Source organism: Zonotrichia albicollis, chromosome 12 (assembly GCF_047830755.1).
Source record: "Zonotrichia albicollis isolate bZonAlb1 chromosome 12, bZonAlb1.hap1, whole genome shotgun sequence".
NCBI classification, from domain to species: Eukaryota; Metazoa; Chordata; class Aves; order Passeriformes; family Passerellidae; genus Zonotrichia; species Zonotrichia albicollis.
In genome coordinates, this window is record NC_133830.1 from 293,523 (window position 1) to 310,976 (window position 17,454).

The 17,454-nt window shown below is 47.2% G+C and overlaps 1 protein-coding gene and 1 long non-coding RNA gene across 12 annotated transcripts in view; one reads left to right on the top strand and one right to left on the bottom strand.

Moving 5' to 3' along the window:
* Positions 1–12,168, top strand: part of TMCC1 (transmembrane and coiled-coil domain family 1) — a 74,783-nt gene extending 62,615 nt beyond the window's left edge. For all 11 annotated transcript variants that reach the window (XM_074550236.1, XM_074550238.1, XM_074550237.1 and 8 more), the window contains 2 exons: positions 5,574–5,709; positions 8,019–12,168. In XM_074550236.1, the coding sequence (XP_074406337.1) occupies positions 5,574–5,709; positions 8,019–8,333 (451 nt within the window). In that variant the 3' untranslated portion in view covers positions 8,334–12,168. The remainder of the gene's footprint in view (positions 1–5,573; positions 5,710–8,018) is intronic.
* Positions 1,095–3,249, bottom strand: LOC141730697 (uncharacterized). Its single transcript, XR_012582309.1, has 2 exons — positions 1,765–3,249; positions 1,095–1,282 (listed from the first exon to the last, which is right to left on the bottom strand). It is a non-coding gene; the product is annotated as an uncharacterized LOC141730697 (long non-coding RNA).
* Positions 12,169–17,454: the final 5,286 nt, after the last annotated feature.

A 17,454-nucleotide genomic window follows, 5' to 3' on the forward strand; every position in this document is an offset into this window, starting at 1 on the left:
CGCGCGTGCTGGGAGCAAGGGCTCGACTCCAGGCTCTGAAGGGAAGAGTTACTAGCTGCCCTTCTGTAGGCATCCCGGACAGGATTCTTAAGCTTTAAATAACAAACGCAAAGCGCAAGCCCTCCTTCTGATGAAGGGCAGTACGCTGTTGTCATGAGGTTCTTTACGGCCTTCATTGCTTTGCCAGGATGTGAAACACAACCTGAAAGGCACAGCAGAGCTGCTGGGGGTGTGTACAAGCTTGCTGAAGTGCCCTGTGCCACTTGCTGCACTGGTTTGTGCAGTGTAACATAGAGTTGCCCTCCAGCTCTTTAGACATGCTTATGCCAAATCATTAGAAAAACTCTGGAAAAGGCTAACCTGCTAGGATCTGGTAGAGACAGCAGGCTCTCAGTGTGCTTTGCAGAGCTTGGGCAAACAAAGCCAGACCAACACTACTTTCTAATCCTGCTTTGTAATAATCAGCAGTTTGACTGAAACCGGCAACCAGCACAGCAGCTTTGGTTCCTTGTGCTGCAGTGTCATCAAGTCATCCCAAAGCGATGCAGAGCTGGATCTTCTGCTCCTCAGAGAGGAGAGAGGTGCCGTTGTCTGTTGCTGTGTAGGTTGTTGTTTTCACACATACAGCAGCAGCCATTCATGGTGGAACGCTAATGCAAGCACAGCATAGCTGAAGGAGTGGCCTGAAAGTACAATAGCAGACCTTGGGGACTGATGTGTGCTGTCAGCTAAGCGGGTTGCTTACTGCCCAGCACCTCTGAGCAGGGTTCACATAGGTGCCATACTAGCTCACCATGAAGTCATCTCTGTTATGTTATGTGCCATTAACCTTTGCAGAGCACTCCCCTGAGGTCAGCCCAGACCCCAAGCACTAACCAGGGCAGCCTGGAGTGAAAAGCAGGGACAATCTGCATTTGGCTTCTAAAAGCTTAAGACAGTAATTTAGACCTGTCATTTGGAATGTTGATGCAAATTAATTAAAGGTGTGACCTTTAAAAAGGACCAGTCAAACCACCCTTGTCTGTGTGGGTAACTGCATGATCAGCAAGAGCTCATGGGTTAATCACAGTTAGATGACTGCAGGACTCTACAAATGTAGATTCTTGTTTTTATAGCTTCTGTATTTTGAACTATCACAATGATAACAGCCAACATCACCTTAGAAGTGGACGGTGATGTAATGTGTCCAAGGGCAGAGGGTGCTCCTGCCTTGGCAGGGAGGGGTGGTGCCTGTTCCTCCAACTGGAACCCATCTTGCTCCTCAGCTCTCTTCAGAAAAAAGCTAAAAGAAGGGAAAAGAAGTTGTGATTTAATGCTGGCAGGCTGAGGATTCAGATTAATCCTAATTGGCCTTTAAAGTTGTAAATATGTCCTAACTCTGCTCTATTTATGGGAAGCTTTCAAAAACAAACACAGAGTTGACTTGGAGTTTAAAAAAAAGTTTTTGGAGAAGTCTTTTTCTTGTCAGGTGACACTGAGTGCTTGCATTGTACCTGGAAGCTGGAATGAACACGCCATGACATTTTCTCACCTGGTCTTAATCCATTTCCTCTTTCTTAAATTGTCTACTGTTTTGTAGATTCTGATCTTTTTTCCCGTTTTTGTTTGTGCAGTTTCTGTTTATCATCCATGGCTTGCCTCACAGGTTTTCCATGACCTCCTTCATCTCCTCCTCCCCTCCCCTCCCCTCCCCTTGCTTCCAAATCTTGTCTGCCATCCATGTGGCTGCCGGTTTGCTAACCCGTCTCGGAGGCAGGGACTCACCTGTCCAGTTGCTCCAGTTCTCCCGCCCTGGTGCAGGCCTGGCAGCCCCGTGCCAGGCCAGGGTGGGCTGTGCTGGCCAGCACGTGCTGGCCCTTGAGCGCTGCTCTGCTCTGCTCTGCTCCGCCGGGGCTGGGCCACTGAGGAAGGGAAGGAAGGCTCTGACGCTGCTTGGCCATCATTGTTTTCTTCTGCACCCGCAGCAGGCGCCTGAATGGCTTGTTGCTAATCTCGTTAGTGGAAGGTGGCAGTTGTTTACTGGTACGAGCAGGGACTTTCTGTGCTATCAAGACTGAAATAAAGTTCCTGCTGAGTATTTTCATCTTGCTTGTCCCTTCAGGAACCTGTTTGCACATGGCAAAACCATAAGCTCACATATTTGGAGTGTGGCCAGTCTAAGGTTTTGGGTTTCTTCCCAAGCCTGACAGCCTTGGAAAGGGCATCTAGGTCTCCCATGCTCCTGTCAGAAGAAAACGTTCAGCCTAAAGGCTAGTCACTGGTGCTTCCATTTGTCTGGGTTCTAATGTAGTCTAATTGCCGCAATTCAGTCTGTCCTCATGATGTGTTTTAAAATAGAGCAGAGGAGCTAAACCTCTGAGGTCTGGGAGGGTTGGCAGGGCTGTTCTGGAGTGTGGCCAGGCAGTGGAGGCAGCATGTTGGTGCTCACCCAGCCAGGACAGCACCAAAACATCCCTGCAAAGCTGTCTGTCCTCCTTCCAGGGAGGCTCGGAGCTGCAAGTACAGGGATGTGTGTGGGTGTCATGAGCAGCTTGTGCTCCCTGTTGGGAGCAAGCTCTGTCCTTCATCTGTCCTGCAAGATCAAAGACTTGGAGCATACTGGAAATAACTCCTGGTTTTACCTGTTCCCCCCACTATTGGAAGCACTGTGGTCAGTAGCATAAAGATGTATTTAGTGAAAAATAAAGATTACATGAAGGTTTGTATGGCATAGCTATAAAAAGGAAAGGATCCATCTTGAGAGACATCTGAAGACAGGTACTAAACTTCATTCACAGTCTAATGCAGACGTCTTTGTAGCATTACTTTGATCAGAGTTTCTTTACTCACCATAGCACTGAGTGCAGATCAAATGCCTTTTTTTATCACATCCCTCCCTTCCATATGCTGTGCTAGCTGTGCCTTTTGCAACTATTACTTTAAAATGCCTTAAAGCTTTTTTTAAAAAATGAGATGGTCATAATTGTGTTTCCGAGCCTTTTTCAGACCACTTTCGCAATTCCCACGCAGTGAGCCTCAGAAAACATGTGGAAATACAACACGGCTATTTGAAATGAAGTGTTCCCATATCCCACACTTGAGCCAAGCACCCCAGCTTTTTACTGTGTCCGTAGGAACAGGTCTGATGATCTCTGTGATACTTGTGACAGGCAGCATTGGTCTGCTGCACAGAGATGTTTCTGGGCTGGACCTTATTCTTTTGAGGATAAATTTCACATTTTAAATAGTAACAAAATAGTTCTTGAGGCATTTTCCATACATGACGTGAAGTGGGATTTGATTATTCAGGGCACTGCTATATTCACAGACAAGTTTAGTTTGTTCAGTAGAGCCTGGCACTGATGAATTAGAGGCATGTATTTCATCTTAACCCTCTTGACAGGTAGCCTATCCCTTTTACTTGTGTAATACTCCCACTTAAATGCAAATCAGCTTTCAATAGGGAAACCCTGGTTCTGGGCCCCATAAGTGCTTTGTAAATTTGAACACCAGTAGAAAGCCACTGAAGAAAATTATTTTCTAAATTGTAGATATTGGGACAAGAAGTGAAAAGAAGCTGAATGGAGGATGTGTCATTTAAAAAATACGTCAGGGTAGGTTAGTGGGGGCAGGGATTTTTTTTTTTTTTAAATAACCCAGTTCTAGCAGTTGCCTGACACTGTGAGTTCTGGAAATGCAGGTGATTCTTGGATGCAAACTGCAGCAGTTCTGGTGTTGAGCAGGGAGTGAAGTGTGGATTGGGAATGAGCTGGTTGTTCTGCAGTCTTCAGGGCAGGAAGACTGGAGCCAACCCTTCTGCTAATCATGTTCTGTTTAAACTCTTAACTATACAGATTAGCAGGGTTTCCTTATGTTTCCTGTAGATTGAGGTAGTTTTGAAGTTATTAAAATACAATTGTTTCCTGTTAGAGAACAGGATTTAAGCTGCTTGGCACCAGCTGCTTTATGAAAGGTGTTATGTGAGAGGAGGTTAAAAAATACAATCATGCTGTTTTCAGAAATGCTTAAGTTTCTTTTTGTGTAATAAACACACTGCTGAATTTTGTAATATAGTAACAAACTGAATATGTTTCAAGTAATTGATGCTGCCTTTTGGGCTTGGAGTGGGTTTAGTTGTGATTTTTTTGGTTGTTGGCCAGTTTTGTTGTCAGTTTTAAGTCGTGTGGGAACAAAGGGCAATATTAATTATCTGGGCTCCTTCTTTGTTAGCCAGTCTTCATATGGCCATTCCCTTGTCAGTCCTGGGAAACCAGTTCTGGTGTATCCCGGCACAGCTGCAGAGCTCTTCTGGCACCTTTCTGGGCTCAGCCATGTCAGCTGGCAGTTGTCTTGGTTCCATTGCAGGTTGACCACATGCATTTTACTGCTGCAAGTTGTCATGCTGTCAGAAATGCTGTGTCTGACTCCTTAGTTTAAAGTAATATTGCATTAGGAACATAAACAAAAATTCTTTTCATACTTGTCTATTAAAAACAAAACACTAAGACTGTTTTCAAAGGCTGGCTTTTGACTACAGATTCTAAAACACAAAAAAAAGTCTTGGAAAAAACGAGAAGCAGGATTTGTGTCTTAGTTTCAGAACTTGCAATTAAATTCTTCATTCTAGATAAATATTTCTTACTCATCTTGTGGGAGTTTTTTGTAGGAATTAAATTCAGTGGAGTCAAAAGAAAACCAAAATTTAAACAAGGAATTATCTCTGTGGTTATATCCTTAGAAATGTCTTGGTTATTAGTATCAAGATTCAGATGATAAGGACTGTGTGGTAAACTTCATTCATGGACTTTTTCCATCTGCTACAATGAGTAGACAGTGGAAAAGGCCCAATGGCCACCACATCTGTGTCCATACCTTTGTTACCATCAGAGCTACCATTTCAGTTAATTTATAACTCTCTCAGGGAGAAGCAAAACTTTATCTCTCTGAGTTGTTATAACTCAATTTGTTTAAGCAACCGTCTTCCTCGGGACTGCTCCTGGTTCATTCACCAGCAGCAAACTGAAAAATAAGCCTGCGGGTTAGTGATTCATGTGTCCTTCTTACAAATAATGTGATGGTATTTGCTTGTTAAGTTGCATCATTTGTGGGAGATAAAGGAAAAGCAAATCAAAGATCCATGTGACCTCATGCAGAGATCAGACAGTAACACCATGTTCTCTGAGGCATCAGTCTCATGTCATTTCCGTGTAATTTTTATGCCCATTACAGTTCCAAGTGTACATAAAAATGCTTAGGAGTTTATGGTATTATAGAAGGGAACTGTTTGGTTTACACAGAATTTTGGTGAATACCTCATTCTATTCTTATTCTGTCCTCGATTTCTTGCATCACTTAACAGTTACCATGCAATTGTGTGTTTTCTCCAGGTTAGGAACAATATCACAGAGTTTACCTGGTAGAAAGAAGGAATTCCCAGCAAGAGGGCATTAGTGCTAGAATGTGCTGTGTGCTGACTGAGGCAGCCATGCTGGTTTCAGGACACAAGCCATGGTGTTCATTGCGTGTTTGTCACTGGTGTCATTTTGCCATCCTCTTCTCATTAAAGCCATTGTACCATGTGTTGTCATTTCTAGATGTGAAAGACTTGAAGAGCAGTTAAATGACCTGACTGAGCTCCACCAGAACGAGATTCTCAATTTAAAACAGGAGCTGGCCAGCATGGAGGAAAAGATTGCCTATCAGTCTTACGAGCGAGCCCGGGACATCCAGGTGGGTGATAGAAGCAACAACCCAGGTCCTGCCCTTTGCCTGCTCTTTCAGGAACTCATTCACTTTTGAAGTATGCCTGCACTTCAATATTCGATTTTAATCCTTGTAGCTTTATTGCTAAACTACTGCATTCCAAAAGATCCTTTTTCCATTTCTGACCTCTGGGTATCTCTCCAGGTAACATCCTCTGTAAAGCAGGGCTGTGTCCCACACAAAGGGAACCTGCTGCTCAGCTGGAGCACAGCAGGAGCCAGAGCCCACTTTTTCTGCAGGTTTCTGTATTAGACACTCAATGGGCCGTGACCCAAACACTTTTTTGCAGTCATGTTCCCAGTACACGGCCCTGGGGTGTGGTTGTGTCACTGATTTTACAGCAATGGTCACATAGCTCTAAGGAAAAATGGCTATGTGTGTGCACTGCATTGAGTCAGGAAACAGTTCTTTCTGTTGGCTTTGAAGAAATAAGGAGGTGTTTCTAAAAGAAAAGCTTCTTTTAATATGTAGAAAAGGTTGTGAAACGAGATCTTGAAGTTGGAGGCCCTTCTAACAAAGCAAAGCAGCTGCTGACCCTTACAGAAAAAGGCCTGTTCAGAAACAAGTCTCTTGACTATTATAAGTACTTGCTGTGGTAGTTTTAACAGATATCTCAGTTCTCATTGCTCATGGGAAATATTTGTAGTGTGAGCAGAGAGTTGCAGGTTAAGAGTTCTCCCTTTTTCTTGCCGAGGTACTTCAGCCAGGTAATTTCCTCTGAAGACCAACAGGCTATGCTGTTCATACACCAGCTGTAACTGATTGTCAAACGTTCTTCCTGGTCACTGCTGTTTGGGACAGCTGAGCAATTCTGCCCTGTGCTTTCAGCGGTCTTAACCAAGGAGAGGCATTCATGTTTCATTGACCCCCACAAACATGATGCAGTGAGAAATGTAACAGGTGACAATGACCTTTAAGTTAAATTTAATCCGTGTCTGTGGACAGTGGTACAATGGCCCCTGGCAGTGTAAACAGGAGGCTGTCCCTCGGAGGAGTGTTACAACAGTCGGGTTTTGTTCTCCTCTCTAAATTCAGATGGCAGGAAGATTGAATTGAAGTGGGATTTCTCAACAGTTTTTTTTAATCTTCATCGTACGATTCAGTACTTTCAGTGTAATCTTTAAAGTTGGGACAGCCTATTTTTCAGCACTGTTGGGGAAGAGGGAGGTGTTTTGTTGTATAAAAAACTATTTAAGAACATGGGCTACTGTTGCAGAGGAACAGTCCTGGTTCCTTTTTTGGTGATCAGTCTAGGAAGGACTGCTGCAGATGGCCTATGTGTCTGGAAATTCAGGTGACTCTTGGGGGAAGATTGGTAGAAATATTGTAACTTGGTATTTTCAAGAGCAGAAGTCTCTCTTGGTGTTAATTGCCTGAAAACCTCTCTCCTACTTCCTAGCCCCCTGCATTGCATGTCACCGGTATTTTAGTGCAGGTTGGGTTGGTCCAGTTGGGGTTCAGCCCGGTGAAAAGGTCTGACAAATCCCGCTTGAGTCAGTGGGGCTTTAAAGAGGTGGATTTGTGCAGGGTAGTCTTCTCCTTGCACCTCCTTTCATTTTGCCTCTTCCTGTAGGCAGTTCCACAAATCCCATGCTTCTTACCCTTGTAGATGTCTTTCCCCAGCCCTCACAGTCAGCTGGAGCTATGCCAGTGCCACAGCTTGCTGCAGTCTGGAGAAGATATCCTTCCTGCAATGGCAGCTGTGCAGTCCCAGCCCTAGTGCCCCTCAGACCTTTCTCTGAGCTCACAGCTCATTAAGCAAGCAGAACACAGCTGAGCCTTTGGTAATTATTTTTGTTGATGTAGCTTCTGCAAGGTTGCCTAGTTTCTGCAAAGGGGTCAGATAAACACAAGTGACTCCAAGGAAGGTGGTGGAAGTTGAGGTTCTGGGAATGCACATCCCAGAAGAAGATGAAGATTTCTGGCTAGGCACAGCACTTCTGTCCTCTGAGTGGCCTCTTGCTGGAAAAGCTGAAGTGACCAGATGGCTGGGTAGCCCCCTTCTGGCAGAAGCTGTGGGTTTTCCCAGCCTAGCATCTCCAAGTCAGGCTTTCTGGGTGTGGATGAGGCACCTGGGGTATTGCAGGCTGCAGTGCCCAGTCAGCAAGGGGCTTCTCACCTCGGATATGGGAAATGGCACTGCTTCCTGTGCTCCCACTGCAGGGCAGGAGCTCAGTGCATGAGCAGTGTGAGGTGAGGGGACGCTCCTGGCTTGGCCTGGTTGGTGCGGTAACAGATGTGAACTTGAGTAACCCAGTACGTGCTCTTGCCCACAGGAGGCACTGGAAGCGTGCCAGACGCGCATCTCCAAGATGGAGCTGCAGCAGCAGCAGCAGCAAGTGGTGCAGCTGGAGGGGCTGGAGAATGCCACAGCCAGGAACCTGCTGGGGAAGTTCATCAACATCTTGCTGGCTGTCATGGCTGTCCTCCTCGTCTTTGTCTCCACTGTGGCCAACTGCGTTGTGCCCCTGATGAAGACTCGCAATAGGACGTTCAGCACTTTATTTATAGTGGTTTTCATTGCCTTTTTGTGGAAGCACTGGGATGCCATCACCGGCTACTTGGAACGATTCTTGTCTCCCCCCAGATGATGGTGGCAGGAATGGGCTGCGCCGCTCGCTCCTGGTGCTCTTGGTGAGCAAGTGTGGCAAAGATTAGTCAGCGACTACTCTGCTGAAGTTTTAAAGTGTCCGAGTGAATTTGTTTACATTTAGAATAACGTTTTTTCTCTGCAAGATGCATTGCAATAGTATTTTTTAGATTTTACTCAAGAACTCTTTTGGCGAGAATCCTGGATAATTTTTATGTAGCATGGTTCTCTTTGGATGCAAATCTTAAGATTCTTTAAAGTGTACAAAAGAAATGAATAAAATACAGAAATTTGGAGCATACCAATGGGCAGTTTAAATTGTGGCTTGAACTACTGTACTAAACCTGTCAGGAAGAAGAGAACGTGGTTAGCTTAAGACGAGCAAAGCTCAATCTAGTGCACAGCCTTGAATGATGGTACCACAGCAAACCTGTAACACTAAACTTTTACTGTGAAGTCTGCTCACATTCCATGTCCGAGTGTATGCATTGAGTGGTTTCTTTCCTTAACAAGAGAAAAACAACAACGTGTGGATCCCTCTCCCAGCTCAGCATCTGGGTTCGCCGTTTGTGTTAACCTGACTTCAGTAACTTTCTGTAAGGCTGGCTAACTTGGCTGAGTATATGGAGTGGAAGCCTCATGCCATATACAGTAACTGCACAGTCGTGCTACAGTATTTTGAAGTAGTCCTTGAAATACATATACTCTTTAAGCAGAAGCCCTTGGTCGCACTTTTAAGGTTTTTTTTTAATATATGTATATTCACAGATTTAAAAAAAAATCCGAACAGCATACTTGAAGAGTGTAATACTCAAACTCTCAGTGCTTCCTTATTGTTTCTAATAGGATTTTTTATTATAATTATAATTATTATTATTATTATTGGGGTTTTTTTTTGAAGGGGTTGGGAGGGTCATTACTTTTTTTCTTTCAAATAAAGAAGTGATGTTTTTAAATGAAGAAATGCGTGAATAATTGTGAGCCGTCTTGTCCTGAAGCAGTTCTGAGAAGGGCAGAGAGTAGTTTCTAGTGTCAGGCTGTCAAATGCAGCACTGTCCATATGCCATTTGTCTGTCCTCCTGAGCTTGAAGATGCAGCATCATGGAAAACATCTGTTTTCTCCATACCTTTTTGTCATGCAGGGCTTTTTTCCTTTTTCCACATGTGAAGGATGCTATGTTTGTATTTTGTGTTTGCGTGTCATCTCTCATTCCTGGCCTCAGGATAAGAGCAAGGAATTTCTGTTCATCTCTTCCTAGGGAAAAGACAAGTTCTTTTGAGGAAAGAAGTACTGACTCAACAGTTCACTTAACAGAATGGTTATCTCAAAAATAGTTCTAATTAAAAAAAAAAAAAACCTGAAAAGTGAAACCAAAGTTTTCGTCCTGTCAGGCTCTGGTAAGATTATTTGTGTGTCTGTATCTGTAGTGTGCCATCCTCTTTTTCAGCCACAAGGGACAGCACTTGGTGCAGACACCTGTGTGTGCAAATCTCAAAAGGAAATGCCAGCTTCAAATGCAGCCCCAAGTCTTCACAATGTGCCATTACTGGTGACCTGTTGGTACAGGTAGGCAGCCCTCAAGTCCAAGGAATCTGTGTTCATTCTGTGCTGATTTTTAACTGCTGTCCTTTTCACCATAACAGTGCCAAGATTCATCTTTTGTCTTCATGAAATCTAAAAAAAAACCCTCCAGGATTCTGTCAAAACCATTTATGGTGTTTAGTTAGGTCTTACTGTTTTCCTTCATTCCAGGATCAACTTCCCTCTAGGAATCAAATGTTGCCCAAGTGACCTAAACCAGTTGAAATCATACGTGGGCATGTATGAGACATGTACAACATACATATACACACATGCATAGGCATTGTGCTATGGTACAGATTCTGGGTTCTGAGAAATTCCCTCAAACAAAGTTAATACCTTGAGTGTTTTCTGATTTCCAGCAAAGGCAAGGCCTCCACTGTCCGTCTTTCTTCCTCCAAGAGTTTTTTCTGCAGTCACAGGAAACTCAGGTGCCCTTCCCCCAGGGATCCCAGTACACCTCTCTGTCACCATGTGCACTAATCTGCTCCTGTCCTAGTTAAAACAAAGACTGACATTTACAGCTGACTCAAGCCAAAACTGCTTGTGCTTTCTGCAGTGCCACAGCCAGAGCAGAGGTGTGTGGCCATTCCCTCCCTTGCTCCTGGCTCCGTTGAGGCTCTTCTCTAGTGACTCACATTTCTTGGCTAACTATCATCTTGCCATTTTCCAGGTTTTTTCAGAAACAAATGTGTGAATCACAGTAAGAACTGATTTGGCACATAACTGAAATACTTCGTTGCCTTTTTTTTCCTGAAAACTGGCCTTTGTACCTCTTTTTCTCAGTCTTGTTCACACTACAATTGCTTAAGATACGTTTTCATGTGGTCAAATCAGGAAGGAGTTAAAAACCAGTGGCTCTGGACATTTAGTGTCTGTAGTATTTAAGGAAGTGTTGTCCCTCTTCTTTATGTCCTAATTTCATTTATTTTCTCAACTTTGTCATATTCAGTAAATATCATTTGCTAGCTTGCCAGAAGGTGCAGGCTTAATAGAAACTGACATCTCAGAACTCTTTGGTGAAGGCCATATACATATGGGTCTGGACAAAGTGTCTGTCTCTTTCTCTCTCAACAGTTTCTTCCATTCCAGAAAGTTGTCTGCAGTAACGTCATGTATGATGCTGCATCCACTTCTCATATCCTAACACAACTGCCATGTGTTTTGCCTTTTGCACTAGCAGAACATTTTGGGGTTTTCCTCCCTCTTCAATTTGAAAGTCTGTGATGATTTCTGATAGCTTAATGATGATGTTGTTGGAAATGTGATTCTAGCTTTAAAGCTCCCTTTCCTTGTACATGGTTGTGTTTGCTTTCCTGATGGAGTGTTTCTGGGTGACGCGTAGAGAACAGTTTCTGCTGTGGATGTGAGTGCGTGCGTGCGTGAGTACCTTTAATAGCCTCCTTTGTAGATAAAAACTTTTTAGTGACCATCTCTGAGTGGCAGAATGTTTCCCAAAACATTTCATATTCGGAGTTGAAGTGATTCAGAAATTGCTTAGATGTGTTTAGCACATACTGCCTTGGCACATAAAAAGGGAAAAATATAATGGACTGTGTAAGTTCCAGGAGCAGCACCTCCTCATTAACATTTGAGGGTTCAAGTGAAGTTCATCTGTTTCCCCTATTTCCTTCAATATAAAGAAGAAAGAAAATCTTGATGCAAAAAAAAATATTTTTAAAACTTTTAGAAAGTTCTTTTTTCTCTCAGCCTCATTAGTTTATTTCAAGGGTATTCAGCATGCTCCCAGCAGTTACTCTGTTGGTTTATTCCAATCCCATGTGTGCTTAGGTGGGATCAGATGAACTGCTGACTTACGTGCGTGTTGCAGGAAAGCACTGTGTCAGCTTTGAAAATATGCATTTTTAAAATTAAAAAAAGAAATGCATTATAACAAAAGAAGCCAAGCTACAAAGGGTTCAAGACTGAGTAGTTTTGCCAGTTTTTAAATGAATTCTGGAAGTGGCTAAAGAGTTACCCTGTGTGTCTGTGTTGTGTATGCCAGGTGGTATAGTCGTAGGCAATTGACTTAGCTGTAAGTGTGTTTTAAAAGTGTAAAAAAAAACCAGAAAAACTCACTTGCACGGGTTGAAAAGTACAGAAATGACACTTGTGAACGTAACACTGTAGTTTATAGATCTTAAGCTGCTAATTGTTGAGAGAGATTTACATTTGTCTTGTCTGATTGTTGCAGATTTATCTGTGGCAATTTTACTGTATATAAAAAACTTTAAATAAAGACCTCAGCTATTAACACCGGTCTAGTTTGGATCTTTCTGGAGGGGCGAGGGCAGGGGAAGGGAGGTGCTGTCATGGAGAAGAAGAGGGGTGTGTCAAAACTGCTGAGCCCCGAGAGCTCAAAATGTCGGCGAGTTCTCCATGGCTCTGATTGTCAGACTTTATCCGACACTCAGCCAGCCACACACCACTAGGGCACAACAAAAATAAGCTGGTGTCAGTGTCTGGTCTTGCAGGTGTAGGAAAGGAGCAGCAGCATTGCATTCGTCCTCATTGATCCTTTCCAGCCCCCTTGTGCGTGGGACAGCCTCTGGCAGGGTCCCTGCAGCCACACTGTGACTCAGTTTGCAGGTCAGTTCAGTCAGACTTACCCACCAAGAGTCTGTCTTGGAAGGACCAGAAGTTGGTCCTGTGTTTTTCCACCACTGGTCAGTAGCCTGCCCTGTCCCAGATGAGAACAGCCCTTGCCTCTGTGGACTTTGTCCTTAAGGGATTTCAGGGCCCACTCTGTGTGACATGCATATTTAGAGGCAGGTGCACTTGTAGCATCACCCGTGTGTCTCAGGGAGCTTGTGATGGAGCAGTTCCAGGCCTGGCTCAGTGTGGATGAGAAAGGCTGCAGCTCCCTCTCCCTGAGCAGAGGCAAGAGACTGCACAATGTTGGTTGAGCCCCTGCTGTAAACAAGAGGTATTTTGGCTACTGTGTTTCATAGAAGAATTTCTGAATCCTTTATTATTTGTACAAACTGAAAGTGAGCAGATTCCTCACTGCTGTGGAGAAGATACTTGTTCCTCTTGGGTTTTGATCATGTGGTATCAGGAACAAAGAACCAAGAAGGGAATGGAAACAATATTTTACGGATAAAGGTATGGAGTCCTTTTCTCTGTTTTCACAGAGATGCAAGTACTGTAAAACCAGCTAGAGATCAAAAAGCAAAAGCAGCTGTTTGCAGGATTTTTCCCCCTGTAATCTCCTCACAACCAGAATGCAAATTCCAGCAGTTTATGGATGAAGCAAGTGCATGGTGCTGCTTTTGCTAGAGCTGTCTGACTTAGGATGGGACATGGTTGTGAGGGTAAATGGTTCTGCATTCTTTTGGGACGGTCACCTGAGAGGTGCTGGCTGTGGCTCAGGAGCAGCAGGGGACCATGATGACCAAAGGTGAAAGCACTGGCCTTCTACTCCCATGTCAACAGATTTAATCTGATAATGCAGGGGATTAGGTGGTGTTACTCAGTTTTTTGGTTAGTCTGTGGGAAGTGGTTTGATAGCTCCACCCAGGTCCTGGGGAACAAACAGGGATATGGCAAGGGTGCAGCCAAGCTGGGTTGCAGCAGTGGAGGTGAGGAATTGGCTCATGTTTCTCACTGGAGCAGTCATTCTCCCCGGCCAAATAACATCACTTTGATGTGCTAATAGTGGAAATTTTTGCAAACAGCCAGCTCCCTACCACAAAATACCAGTCTTTAAGTTGTTTCTTAAACACCTAATCAACTGGTGTTTAAGTGTTGGTCAGTAGTTCATCAGCCTCAGAGGAGCCTCCCTCACTGACTGGAGTTAGAAATAGGAAGAGGGTTCTTTGCTGCCTGAGTTAGCATGAAATAGAATATCCCAGGGCAAACCAGCTCTGCTGAGTGGCTTGTACTCTAGCCAGATCCCCTCTGAAATTAGGAATAAGAGTCACCTTGAATGTCTTCTTGGCCTTTGTACCAGCCTTATGCCAACCCTGGCCAAAGGGGAAAAAAAAAGTAATATTGCCTGAGAAGGGCCAGAGCCGGATGGGGAGATATGCAGTGTGTGTTCAGCCCTCTTCCTCAGTGCAGCTGTTCCTGTAGTCCTGCCTGCTTTCAGCTGATAGTCTTCTTGACTTGGAGCCAAGAGGTCTGAAGGCATTCAAAAGTTCCTCCACTACACATAAAACAGTGTTTTCAGATTGGGGTCACCTATCAGACCTCTGTTGCAACAGCCTGAGGACACCTCTGGCTCCAAATCATTGTTTGAAGAACAGCTAATCCTGATTGTGACCTCCAGGGAGGAGGATGCCCGAGAGCCTGTCTGGCCAGGATAGAAGAGTGTGACAGTACATTGCGCTGTCTGGTCAGTCAGCTCCTCAATTCCACCTGCTTCTGGCACTGCTGACACATCTGCACATCACCGAGGTGCCTCCCCATTCATTCCCTGAGGGTGAACAGGAGCTCTGGGCCAAGCCAGCCCCGTTCCTCCGCAGCTCTGCTGAGCATTCCCTGAAGGGCATGGTGCTGACACAGTGAGCACACTGAGGGGGAGGCAGCTGCTTGGTTTGCTCTGGGAAGGAGCTGTGACAGCATGGCTCATATTTTTCTCAGACACACCCTGAGAACTAAACGAGATATTTTACAAATATCCCATCCTGCTCGCCTGGGCAAAGGATCCCGAGAAGAGAACAGGGACTGAATGAGGAAGCAGGTGACATTTCACTGATGGAGCACTCTTCAGCAGAAAACATTTTCAAGGAAGCAACATCTCTCCACCCTCCTGATTGTTGTCTCACACGTCTTGAAGCAGTTGTGACCCTTGGCATGGGTAAAATAGTGCTGTCCCACACTGCTCAAGAACTTGGGTTATATTCGTCCAAAAATGTTTCATTGAAAGACAGTTCACTTTTTTCAGATCAGCTCTCCAGCTCCATTGGGCACATCAGCATTTCCCTCCACCTCTGGAAACAGACTGGCAGGTAGGTATCAGCTGGCATTCCATCTGTCCCGTCCAATGCTTTCCCAGCTGGCGAAGGCCGGTTGTTGCTGGGCGCGGCCAGCCAAGCCTTCGCTACCCCGAGTGCCCAGAGCTGGGCCAGGGGGTGCCTGGGGCACTGCTGCCGCGAAATTACAGGGACGGGATCTGGACCGGCTGATGGGAACCCTTTGGATCTGGGAGTTACCGGAGGGGCCCTGAGGGCTTCGCAGGCTCCGGCCCGAGTGGCCCGCGCGGGTCCCGCCGCGCCCTGGGGGGACTCGCGACCCCCTCGGCTCTGAGGCCGCCTGGCGGCGATGCCTGGCACTGCACGTGCGCGCGCCCGCGGTCTCAGGCGACCCCTGGCGGACACGTCCGGCAGCGCGGGCGGAGCCCTCGGGCAGCGGCCGGGCCCGGGGGCCGCGGGGGCTGCGGCTTGGCCGCCGTGCCCCTGCACCCCCCGGGGCCGGGCTGCACCCGGCAGCGGCGGGACGGTGCGCAGAGAACATGGGAACGGGCACCGGCAGCGGTGCAGCTGGCACAGCCCAGCCCGCCGGCTTGCAGGCACCGCCGGAGCGCCCCGGCTCTGCCGCTGACTGCTCGGGCAGCGCTGCCGCGTCCCGGAGCAGCGCTGTGCAGCGCGGGGGGACGTGCAGCCCCGGACCTGCTCGGTCGTACAAACACCTCGCCGAGGCTATCCCGGGCTCCGGGGCATCCCGGATGCACAAACGGCCTTGCCATGCAAACGTCCCGGCCGCTCCACCGCAGGGCCACGGGCAGCAGCTGCAGAAGCGCACCGAAGTCCCTGTGCTGGTTCTGCTGGGCAGGACCCCTCTCCCCCATGGTTCAGCATCATTACAGCAGTAACGCAGTGGTTATTACTGCTCGGGTGCAGTCCTGTTTCGTGTTGGCTCGGCTGGGGAAGAGCCTCTCTGTCCCTGCTCAGGCTTTGCAGGCCCTCTCCTGATCCGCAACAGGGCAGCCAGGCCTGCGCTCGGCTCCGTGTCCCACCTGGAAAGGGAGTAGGCAGACACAGGCTGCAGATCTGCAATGCCTCGTGCTCCCTGCTCTGAAGGGAGCCATTCTGGGGGGTAATTGTTCATGGGACATGCTTGACAGCCCTCAAACCAGCAGTCACATAAGGCTGAATGCTCTGCTTCTGTTGTTAAGCATGGCTGGGTCTGTGATTACAGTGGAAATCAGTCATTTGTCTGATCTAGACCTTTCCTCTCTTCTCAAAGTGGGGCTGGAGTCTACAGAGATCTGCTGACAAGCTCCTCCCTGCTTCATCCACTGCAGCTCTGCTGAGCACTTAGACCTGATCTCCTGCTGCTGCCTCTCCTGTTCCCATTCCTGCTCCCATTCGTGATGTCTTTGCTCACAGTTCTGGCTCTAGAGGCTTGGTGTCTCCTCTGGCTCCCAGAAAACGTGCTGTCCTATTTGCTGGCTTGTCCCAGAAACAAAGGGGAAACCATGCTGATCAAGGCTCCCCAAGCACCAGCCTCAGCCCTGCTCTATTGGAGTGGTGTCCCCACCTACAGAACTCACAAAGCAACTTTTTCTTGGATGCAGGGTAGCTTCCTAAGAGAAAAGGAAATTGAAAAATCACATGTTATCATCATGCTTAACAATGTTGAGGTTCTTCGAGAACAGGACAGAGAGAACCTAGCAACAGTGGCTACATTGATAAATTCCCCATTTCCTGACACGGGCTGGGAAGGAGGGACCCCTGCAGTGGCAGGACTGCAGAGTGATGGGGGATGGAGGTGGCAGACAGGCCAGCTCAGCAGGCGCATGGTAGTGCAAACAGAGCTGGCAAGCACAAGCTGCCTGTGGCCCCGGGGCAAGATAAACCTGCAGATTTTCAGCCTGAAGGTGTTCCCTCCTATTAGCAAAATGCCCATCATCCTTCTGCCACATCCCCCTTCGAGAAGTTGCCAAGAACTGCACCTTTTTCCAGGTGTTACCTGCATCATTAATTACTGGGGTCAAGGTGTGGCCTCATCTGAAAATGGGTAGGCTGTGGAGTGAGGGCTGTGGGGCCAGGGCACAACTGTGAATTGGGAAATGCAGGGACTGGTCTGGGAAAGGGCTTTTAATTGAGCTGCTGAAATCCTTCCTCCTTTCCCCATCAACAGAATGAAATTGGGTGTTCTGCTGTCCAAGATAATGTTTTGTTTTGCTCTGGTGTATGGACAGTTGTGGGAGCTGCTGGTGGAACCCCGTGCTAGAATTCAAGGAATGTAAAAGGTGAGTGAGCCGGCGTGCCAGGTCCTTGTGCGGGGGAAGCTCAGCCCCAGGGCGGGCTGTCCGCGCAGCAGAGCCGAGCCTGGGCCCGGGGCTGGGCGCTGCAGGGCCCCGGCGGGGCGGGCGGGCCCGGGGGCTCCGGCACCGCGGCCCCGGCGAGGCCGTTCCTGCCGCGGGGGCTCGCAGGGAGCCCGGAGCCGGCTCTGCAGGGCTGGTACACCGGGACAGCCCCGGAGCCCCGGAGCCGGCTGCCCTGCAGGGCTGGTACACCGGGACAGCCCCGGAGCCCCGAGCCGGCTGCCCTGCAGGGCTGGTACACCGGGACAGCCCCGGAGCCCGGAGCCG